The sequence below is a fragment of the Terrapene carolina genome, unplaced genomic scaffold, assembly GCF_002925995.2.
Source record: "Terrapene carolina triunguis isolate 2854851 unplaced genomic scaffold, T_m_triunguis-2.0 Scaffold29530, whole genome shotgun sequence".
NCBI classification, from domain to species: domain Eukaryota; kingdom Metazoa; phylum Chordata; order Testudines; family Emydidae; genus Terrapene; species Terrapene triunguis.
This window is the reverse complement of record NW_020693881.1, coordinates 2,659-13,448: the sequence shown is the minus strand read 5'-3', so window position 1 is coordinate 13,448 and position 10,790 is coordinate 2,659. Positions and strand designations below refer to the sequence as shown.

Sequence of the window (10,790 nt, the reverse complement as noted above, 5' to 3'; positions counted from 1 at the left end):
GTTAGCTGCTTCTGGACATACAGAGGCTGTAGGAGAGAGAATCTTTTCCCCGCCTCCCCTCACAGGGATGTTTGGCACTTGAATAGAACAGTGATAAGCATGGTGTAACAACCCAGCCAGAATGTCCTTACAAACATTATCAAAGTTACTCTTAAAACAACTGTCAGTGGCCTGCAGATGTAGATTAAGATCTTTCAAATGATAGGAATCTAGTTCACTTTGCAGAGGCCGGATGAGATCATCATCTCACTCACAGTTTCTGAACTACAAACCATCATACAAGGTTTTAAAATTATAAACCGGGACCATTATGAAAGATGCTGCTTCCTTCTAATGTAAAAAGAGTGGTTCTGGAAACAGCAAAGCACAGAATAAAACTTAGTTTGTGTTTATCAGAAAAATCTAGAAGCGGGATTCCTGGACTAAACTAAACGGGTCTTTTTTTCAGTCCAAATGGCAGCGTTCTAGTGTCTAGCACTACTCTGTATTATGACCTCAGAGAGCCAAAAGCATTGACACAACCCTTTGTCTTGTTCCCAAAAACAACCCTTTGTCTTGTTCCCAAAAACAAAATTCTTGCTCGCAATATCTGTTTGATAGCTAATCACTATCCATTTATTAGTACCTACTGTGTTAAACTGTCCAGAATGAGAAAGAATCCAGCCACAGGAACTGGCACGTTTTCAGCTCAGTTGCTGAGCATGTTAATCAATGTTGCAAACGAATGACGATAGAGGCATCTGAAAAGCCAGAAGTGGGGCTCAAACCTGAGGATTGTCATTCGTTTGAGAACCAGCTGGTGCCGAGACAGAACTGCTGATCTCGACAAGGCAAGGGCCAGAAGCTCTAGCACATCGCACAGAAGGAAGCCAGTCTCTGCAGCTCCTGGGGCCCAGCGACCTTGGGAACATTTCCCGCCACTCCCAGGACAAAGAGAAGCTCCATTACAACACAGGTTTAGCACCATTTTAATAATAAAAGGAATAATGGAAGAGGAGCAGAGGCAGTGGGTAAGAGACAGAGGCCCCAGTTATGCCTCACAAGACAGTCATGGGCCAGAATACACCAGCTTCTCTGCACCATCGCCCTGGATAAAGCTGCTGCCAATGATTAGAGTCCGTGGTGGTTGGGTTTTAGAGAACTACTCATCTTCCCAGTTCATTTTGCCTCCATAAATTCCTCCCACTTTAAACAGAGCATCCAAAGGTGGGGTCTGCCAGCAAAGCCCGTCACTGTTGCACTCCGCTGCCTCTGGTCACAGGGAGTCAGGTCAAAATTCTTTAAATCTGCGAGAACAAGAACCACCATTAGAGCACAGCCCACGGAGCGTGGCCAGGCAGGCGCCTGCCAAGGAACAGTTTCTTTTCATGAGTTTAATTACATTCAATACGCTTCCGAAGCACTTTTTAACCTGAATAGCCACCGCTTCCCAGGTGCTCAGATCCAGTCAGGGATAGATGGAACTTTGCTCCGATGGAGATTGTTCAAGAACTGCAGTGTGCCAGAATCCAAAGCCAAGTCACTAGGACTTACATCCTGCCCCTCACCCAGCTCACCTCACCTGCCGAGTTTTAGAGCCACGGAGTCCTTGTGCAAGGGAAAGAGCCGAAGGAGAAACAGGAGCAAGCAGGTAGAGAAGGCAGCAGAGATACCACCCCCATTTTGGTTCCTGCTAACGCAAGAGCCTAGTGCGTGTCCCAGACAGCAGCTCACAGCTGTTAATTTGATTCCAGTGGGGAACTAAATGGTGAGAGTCTAAGAAACAACCCAAGAGGGACACGCAAGGACCACCCAGGGGCTGAGGTGGCTGCAGCACCTTCCAGAGGCTGGGGGTCCCAACCTAAGGAGACACCAGCATTGCAGTGATTATGCAGACAGCGAGGCAGCCCTCAGTGACCACATGGGCCTCAGCTTTAGACATTAGAACCTTCTGCTGAGAGGGAATTTGGGGACAGAACTGACTGTTCCAACTTCCTAGCCCAGCCACCAAAGGCTGGCGGACGGGATGTTACTGTCGGGCCAGATCCAGAGGAGGAGAGGCTGGCTTTTGTTGGTCCCATTCTTAGGCGCCTCCCCCCACCCCATTCATTGCATAGGGAAACTAGCACCTAACTCAGGCTTTGTGGATCCTGTTTTTGTTCCAGGGGTTTCTAGGTGCCTAAAAGTTAGGTGTTGCAATGCCCACGGCCCTGAGGATGAGCCAGAATCACACTGCAGAGAGACTTGAACCCACAGCTTTCTGGCCCAGTTCTCCCAGCCTCACAAGCCCCAAAGAAAGGGAACCTTGTCTCATAAATGCAGCAAGAGGCACTCTGGCTATAGCCCTACTTTTCCAGGCTGCTATTGAGGAGACTCTCTCAAGAAGGCAGAACCAGCCAGATATAAATTGAGGTCCAGCTGCCATTAGCTGGCTGAGCCCACCATATTCCCTTCCCAAGGGATCAGACTGGACCAAAGGGCTCTAAACAGAGCCTGAAGCATCACCCTGACTGACCAACATAAAGGAAGCAGGTTTGCCACCCTTTGGTGGACCCAGCAAGCGCAGAGTGGCACATTCCCAAAGCCAGAGCCGCTCACAGCCGGCAGACGGGCACATGTCACTCCCATCACTCCAAAGGGAGCTCGTGCAGGTTGGAGAAGCTAGAACTGGGCCCTTTGTGACAAGGTAGCCGAGACATGAAAGCAGGAGTCTTATTACCCTGCACGAGGGCTGAGGAGGAGACTTGGGCCAGACTTACCGTAACACAGGGGCCCAGAACATGGCTACCAAAAAAGCTGTTTACCTGTAAACATAATCAAGATATAGTGTACCAGGCTCCTGAGAGCATGGCAGGAACACCCCTTGGCAAAGCGCAGCCCTACACCACCACAAGCTGCCCTGGGATTGTCAGTTCAAGAGCAAAGATGGCCTCTGAGAAATGCAGTCTACAATCTCGTCAATTTGTTTTGACTCCAGGACAAGAGTATTTTTATGACAATACTGATTCAGACACATGATTATTACCTTCATTTTACACAGGCTTGGAAATTACTTTGATTGGTACATCATTACATTTATATTTTTATCATCAGATTCACTGGCAAGGTTACAGGAGCAGTGGGGCTATGTACTTTGCCACTTGTAGTTTGTTAGTTTAACACACTAGTTGGTGGTCAGACAAGATGACCTGATGGTCCTTTCTGGCCTTATACTCTAGGACTAAAAATTTGGTGTCCAGATCAGAGTGTGTTTGGACATTTCAAGATAGTATTCTGGTCAGTTAGCCCCACTACTCTGCAATATGACCCAGAGCACAGCATGTGCCGCTGTCACAGTCAGGCACTGGAGATGGAGATATTGGACCCTGTCTTTGGAAGCTGCTCCCTTAGAAGTCTGTTGTATGACTACTGTGCCTTGGGTCTCTGCTCTTCTTTAGTTAGCCACGGAACAGACACCTTCATGTTTACCCCACAAATGCCAAGAAAGAAAAAAATCAGGATAAATCGCAGATGGAATTAGCCGCAGCAGCAAAATACCAGAGATACTCACAATACAAACTATTTCCCATCCAACACTACTGCATGTGTTAGTGCCACAGAAGAGCTAAGAAGACACACAAGGACAATTCATTTAGAACACATTAATAGGGTTTTGCAGGGCTGGAGGTAGAACTCTTGGGTCATTAGAACAGTCATAACTCTCCCTGGGTTCTTCTGTGGCCCAGGCTCTAGGTGTCCCTTTGGGCATGCTTGGGGGATAGGATAGGGGGTGGGGAGGCATTCATTGCACAGGGGGTTCCATCAAAGACTGGATAAAGACAAAACATTTATAGCAGCATTTGGGGTGCTTCCCATTCTAAATGCAGGGAATGCAGCAGTAGAGGTAAATTACCCAAGTACAGTATGTTTCCCTTTTCAATGGCACCTACTTTATATCTAAAACTCCTATGTGCACTCAGCATGTACCATACCTGCATATTTTGCCAGGTCAGGACACACCGCTGGAAGTGGGGGCTTCTCTGCCAGTGTTACAGGAGATCTGAGAACAGTCATAGAAATACACGGCAAACTTGGGATTTTAGAAGCACATACCCTCTTTTTCTCGTGTAGCAGCCACACCATCCTTGAATCTCTTTATACACCACCCGGGAAAGGAACTGGAAGGGAAAAGACACTCAAGATGAATATCGGACTTATGATTCTAGCCTCTGGGAAAGTATTGAAGATACAGTCCCCCCACCTTCCCTGTCCCTGGAGTGAATGAGAAGTAGGCAAACAACTGGATGAATGATTTAGTCTGAATTTAGTTTGTCAGGCCATGTATCATCTATAAATGTATTATTTATTCACCACAGATCCAGGAAATAATTCTCTGTTTGTCGATTGAGAGCATTTTCATTATGAGAATTCAACAGCCACAATTCTGATGGGAAAAAGGAGTCACAGGGTCTATAGCTAACCCCTGATTGGATGAGCATATTCCTAACCTCAGGTTTCCAAGGACAACACTTGGTTAAATACAGGCTTTGCTTTCTGCAAATGCTCTGAAACATTTACATCGTTTGCCATCTCCATGACTATTCCTGCAAAGTCTTGTTTTCTAGCGTGTTCCTGCAAAGCAAAACACGCACACCTGCAATCAAAAAGCCGACAAAACAGGAGTGGAAAAGCTCCTGATGTAGAGCAGATGTCCAGCAATGACACGGAAAGGTGCAGGATGCAAGTCACAGTGAGCCTGGCTCACTTCCAGCAGAGTTACCTCTTTATGGAAGTGGGAAGCCAGCGAAAAGGCAGAGCAGTGGTGTCGTCGGGGGTGGGGGGGGGGGAGGAATACTGCAAGAGCACAGATTCCAACTCAGACTGGGGCCCCATGGTGGTGCTAGGTGCTGTGCACAGGTCAGCGATAGAGCCAGGAATAGAACCCAGGTATCCTGCCCACTGACCACTTTGCCCCTTTCAGCGACCCCTGGCCAGTTAACAGCAGCATTGGCTGTCAGAGAAGAAGGGGGAGAAAAGAGTGCAGATTTTCTTTCGATGCCCCAGTGCAGCGCAAAGGAATTAGGAAGAGCAAAGCGGTTCAGAGCCGAGGCTGTGTAACAAATCTAGGAACCACTTCACAATGGCGAAGAGAACCTGCTGTGCCTAAAAGCAGCACTACAGACGGAAGAGGCTGTTCATTGTGCCTGGCTTTATAGAGACCCCCACTTTCACCATGCATGCGACAGTCTTATTTACACAGCGCTTTTGCCTGTTATCTTGAAGGCTCCCAGAGCGTGTTCTAAGCTATGGAAATGCTCCCCGCTCTGAAATGGAACCAGTTGCTGTTTGACATGTGCACGGCAGCACTACACAAGCGTTTAGGGCAGGAAATGAAGAGTCCTGTATCCAGCTGACACTCCAGGAGTAACACTGGGAGACAAATGCAATTAACCCCACTGGCATTTGGTCACAGCACCGGAGTTCCTCCCTCTACCCTTGACAAGCATGCCAAGGGCTTTGGGTGCTGTCCGTCAAACACGATGTTACCCCCTCAGGACGCTGGGACACGAATTCATTGCTGCCTCAGAGAGAAGCGCACCAAATACTCAGGCACCAGCACGAAGTGCTACAGCTCCTGGCCTTTCCTTAGCGGCTACTCATCCAAATGCAGGCCAGGCCAGACACTTAGCTTGTGAAATCAGACACAACCCCTGGCCCAGCTGCACACCAATCCCCTAATCTGCATCAAGAAGCCACAGCAGGCTCAAGAGAAACCCACCAGGCATGCCAAGATGTCGGCTGTTATTAGCATGTAGAAGACATTGTTCCAGCCAGTGGGAGAGATCAGCCCTGCCAGCAGGGGGCCCAGAGCAGCACCTGCAAAGGACAAACAAAGCAGATCACTAGCGGCCATGAACCATCCCGGGCATTGGCATATGCAGGGCAGAAAACCCATGCCCAGCCCCCACGTCAGTTCTGGCACACGTGCTGGAGTGCTTGAAGGCTGCATGCTCAGCACTGCAGGCTCCAGCTCCTCTGCCTGCTCTCAGTCATCTCCTCCCCTGCCAGTTTCTCACCTTGCTCCCACTCCCATCTTGGCAGCCGCTGCTGTTCAGCAATGCCCCCTTGTGTTCTCCCACTGCCCCTGCTATCAGGCACTGGCCAGACTCGCCGGATGCTGCAGCTGGGCCTGCAGATCCAGCTCCCACTTCCCAAGGGCCAGAAGAGAGCGGAAGAGCTTGCTCCAGGTCTCCCCTCTGAGCAGTCTCCACACATGGCTGGCACTAGCCTCCCAGCCCTGCTCAGGAAGCGAGTGTGCCTGGATTCCCCTGGCTCCAGCCACAGGCAGAGCTGGAGCAGCCGGCAGTAGCTTTCCTCCTGCCGCAGCCTGGGTGTGCCTCACTGCCTAGCTCAGTCCCACAGCAGGGTTATTTATCGGGCGCTGGGGCCCATTTAATCGCCGGGGCCTCTGAGCAGTGGAGTTTGATTCTACTTGGCAGTTTGAAAAGCTCCTTGCAGCACCTGCACCATTAGCTCCCACCCCCCGGGGCCGCGGGAACCCAACCGTTCCCCTGGGTCTTATCCCCTCCCTTCCCGTCTCTCTGCCTGCCCGAGAATGGCTGGCGGAAGCTTACGGGACCCAATCACCATCCCTGCAGAGGGAAGTAAAGAGTCTCTCTCCCTTTCCCTTCTCTTGAGTAAAGCAGGCTGGCTCTGGACCATTCCCAGCTCACCGGCAGCCTGTGTTCCCTTAGGGCAAAGGGTGCTGGACCCTGGGGACAAGAGGAACATAGACCCTACTGGGGGCAGGAGAGCTGGGGGTTGAATTAGGTTCTCCAGCTATTGTATGGAGTTCTTGGAACAGTTTGCCCCCCTTGGTTAGTACAGCCAACCCTACTCACCTATAGATCCAGTCCCATCAATTATGGCTGTAACAGTGGACAGGGCTTTTGCATTTCCTTTGAGACACTCGTGAGTTCCCTGTGCAGGAGGGGAAGTAAAAAATACTGGAGTAAAAATGAGGGGTACAATTTGTGATCCATTCAGTGCATCCTGAACCCTGACTCATTGTGGTTACTGGGTTAGTCCAGGACCTGTCTCCAGCGAGGAATGCTGGTATCAAAATGCCAGAGAGGTTTCTTCGGTGACAGGCAGTTTTAGGAACACACCCTCTAGGGAGACAGTTTCCTGAAGAGGGGAAACCCCTTTCTTGAATACTTGCCCTGGGGAGGGAGATTCTTAGACCAGTAAGCGACATCTTTGGGAACTTTCTCCCCTTCCATGTACCAAGAGGGGGCAGCATTCCAATCATCTGATTTTCTGCACATTTCATGTTGCCTCCTACAGCCACATTCCAAAGGCAGGCGAGCAGCACTAGAGCTCACAATGGCTGAAGTACTTTCTCCTTCAGGCAGAGCAAACTGCTTTGGCCTCTCTGGAGTCCTGGCTTGTGCTGGTTGGAGCGGAGGGATTTTTGAAGACTGAAGGTTGCGGGGGGGAATTGATTTTTTGCTGGCCTCCTTGCAGATTTACTGCATCTGGCTGCCCAACACAAGGGCCATACTGGGTCAGGTTCTCTGCTGTAACTTACAGTGTTTCAGCTACATTTGTACTGAATCTTTGGAGGAGGAGGGGTGGGGGTGGCACCTCCGTAGCTTGCCTGAGTTGATAGTAAGATTGATGAATGGATAATAGGATAATTACTGAGGACTTCCATTGCTGTAGTGCCCAATGACCCCAATCGGGTACAAGGTTCCATCGTACTAGGCACTGCACAAACATAACACAGACCCTTCCTGCGAGAGCTAAAAATCCAGTGATTTTAATCCCATCTGATTTTATTAACTCCACAGTTGTAAAGTTTTTAAGGCTAGGGATTTCAAAGAGGTTTCAGAGCCAAGTGCCCAAATATCACTGAAATTCAACCAGAGTTAGATTTTAAGTCCCTTCTTTTCCTTCCCCCCACCCCCAAAATCCTATCTTTAAGCCAGTTACAAAAGCAGGTAGAAATATCTTCAATTTGAACAAGCTGAAAGTGTTACCTTTAAAAAACAACCCAAAGTTACTTCCCTATGAATTAAGGATGGAATTTTCAAAAGCGTATTGTGCTGGGTCCACTTTGCTCCCACTGAAGTACATGCAAGTTAGCTTGATGCAAGCCCAACTGCAGGCTGTAAAAACACCTTAAGTATAGTGGTGCTACCTTCCCACTCTATTAGAGTCTTAATGGGAAGCTCCTAAGGAGAAGGTCATTTAGAGGAGAAAGCGAGCAGCATGTAGACAGCTTCCCCTGTCCCTCGGAAGGCCTTCCAGTTTGTTAGAGGAACTTTTGGGCAGTTGCTGACAGTGGGGCCCTGGCAAGGAATGGGACTCTGTGCTGTCAGACCATAGAGCTGTTTATCAGCTAGTCTTACATTTGATCTGAAGAGTGTCAGCCCAAGCGTGTGCCAGAACTGGGAAGACGACGTTCTAGTCTTAAAAGCAGCAGCAACAGAAAATATCCTTGCACAACTGAGGAACACTTGGACTGGACTAAATCTTTTGAAACCAGATACTAGCAAACACCTTCTTATGCTTGGCTGCTCTGGAGAATTTACCTCAGGGACTCTTACAGCCAGCGGATTGCGTAACACCACAAATCTTTCTGAACTGCCTCGGAGAGGTCTGAGCACTCTCTCCGTACCACGTCACTTAAATCCCTCCACGTTTCTAATGCAGCGTCCCAGCCCTTGTCCCCCTGCCGCCAGGAGGGCTCAACCCAGGTGTCAGCTTTACACTTGAGGAGAAGACTTTCCTGCACTTGTGCTGTGTGCATTCCTAGCCCAGGGAGGGGAGGAGGGATTTGCACTAATGAGAGGCCCAAGATGCGGGTATTTGCACGTGATCCACCAGTAACAACCCTCTACGGCGAAGCTCAGAAGAGACAGAACAGCCTTTGTGTGGAGGGAAGTGCACAAAAAGCTGCAGTTGGAATGGAAGGCCTCAAACTTTGAGCCAGGCAAAAAATAAGAAAAAAGGCTCAAGTGAGACGAGAGGGGCCAGGTCTCCACTAGGAAATTAAGTCCGTGTAACTACATCGCATAGGGATGTGAGAAATCCACCCCCCTGTGCGATGCAGTTAAACCAACCTAACCCCTGGTGTAGACAGTGCTATGTTGACGGGAGGGCTGCTCCCGCTGTCACAGCTACCGCCTGTCGGGGGGGGGGGGGTGGAGTAGCCACACGGTGGGAGGGCTGCTCCCATCAGTGTAGGTAGTGTCTTCACTAAAGTGCTGCAGTGTTTTAAGTGTAGACCTGCCCTAAGAAAAAACAAACAGTGTAATTCTTACCAAGTCAGCTGAAACCGCTGTCGTAATGAGAGCATAAGGCCCATTCACCAGGGCACCACATATAATTAGCATAGCTGCAAAGAGAAAGAGTATCAGTACTACAGCACAGCTGGCCCTGCTGTATGCCAAGATCCTACAGCGATCCAGTCAGAGATGTGTGTATTTGCTACACTCTACTGTAGGGAACAGCCCTGTACTGGCAGGATCTACCAGGTGCTTCTAACTTCTATGAACTCTCAGTTCTGCCACTGAGTTCATAGTGGGACAACGGGGGGAGCAAGGGAATTGGAAGCAAGAGCCATTTGCAGTTACAGGCAGCCCAGGAAGGCCCTGTTAGGTTAAGAGTCCCCTCTCCATCTCCAACACACTATTCTGGAGGTCACTGCAGGATGGGTTCTGCATTACACATTTACTCTTCCCTTTCAGAATGTCACGTCTTCCCTCCTCTGTTCCCCTAGTGCCTGCGGGCAGGAAGAGACCATTCTGGGCTGTGACAGCATCACTTTATTCTGCAGCTCTCAACCATAGTTCGGTGCTTTGACAAGGGTGACAGTGAGTGAGGCTCAGCCCAGAGCACCCTGGATCAAAGGAAGGTTTGCTGGGGACCTTCATACAAACAGGTTTTGAAGGCAGAAATGGGGTGTTGGCGGAGGGGTGGAGAGGGAAGAGTTATAAAATAACAGCAATAGCAACTGTGTGGCACCAGTGACTAGTTGTGATTTTAAGGCCAGAGAGGTGCACTGTGATCACTGAGTCTGATTTCCTACAGGCCACTGAATTTCACCCAGCAATTCCTGCATTGAGCCCAATAACTGTTGGGGCCATGATTTGATTTAAAAGAAGATGTCCAGGTGATGGAGATTCCACCACATCCCTAGATGAATTCTTCCAATGGTCAACCAATCTCCCTGTTTTTCCCTAGGGCAGATAATTCTGGAGGAGACGGGAGAACGAGTCTAGACGGTTTATTTGCCTCCAGAGAGGCACATCTAGAAACTCAGAAACTTGTGAACAAACTCATTGGTTTGTTCCCAAGAGTCTGAAGTTCTACTTACCTACTGAACTGCCTATTCCATTCTGGCCAACGTGATTGTACAGGAATAGCTGGAAGCAAAGAGGAGAAACTGATTATGCCAGCAGGTTAGAATTACCAAACCCCTTAACTAATTTCTGCTCTCCTCCATAAACCTCAGCTGGGTGGAGTGCCACAGCCTAGCTGCAGCTATAACAAGTGGGTACAAGTATCAGGGTTATTTCCATGGAAACCCTCCATGGACAATCCCGGACCACAGTCAGCGATTTGTCACAAGTCCCATTCCCCGCCCCCCCCACCCAATTCAAGAAGGAACTCGCCTTCCTTTTGAGATCAAGCAGAGCGTCCCTGGGTCCCAGACGAGTTGCAAGGTGCAGTGAGCTAGTCCTGCCTGGATTCTGGTTCTGTCCCCTTTCCCAGCTAAGAGCATTTTAGCTTGCAGTGGTGTGCAAGACCCCGAGTCCACATCT

The 10,790-nt window shown here is 49.4% G+C and overlaps 1 protein-coding gene across 1 annotated transcript; it reads right to left on the bottom strand.

The window, feature by feature from the left end:
• Positions 1-952: 952 nt before the first annotated feature.
• LOC113409096 (glucose-6-phosphate exchanger SLC37A2-like) lies at positions 953-10,411 on the bottom strand (the record flags this gene model as incomplete). Its single annotated transcript, XM_026662688.1, has 6 exons — positions 953-1,286; positions 4,072-4,136; positions 5,738-5,835; positions 6,861-6,939; positions 9,288-9,361; positions 10,343-10,411. Coding segments are annotated over 6 exons (401 nt in total), but the record flags the coding sequence as incomplete, so codon positions are not given.
• Between the last annotated feature and the right edge of the window lie 379 nt (positions 10,412-10,790).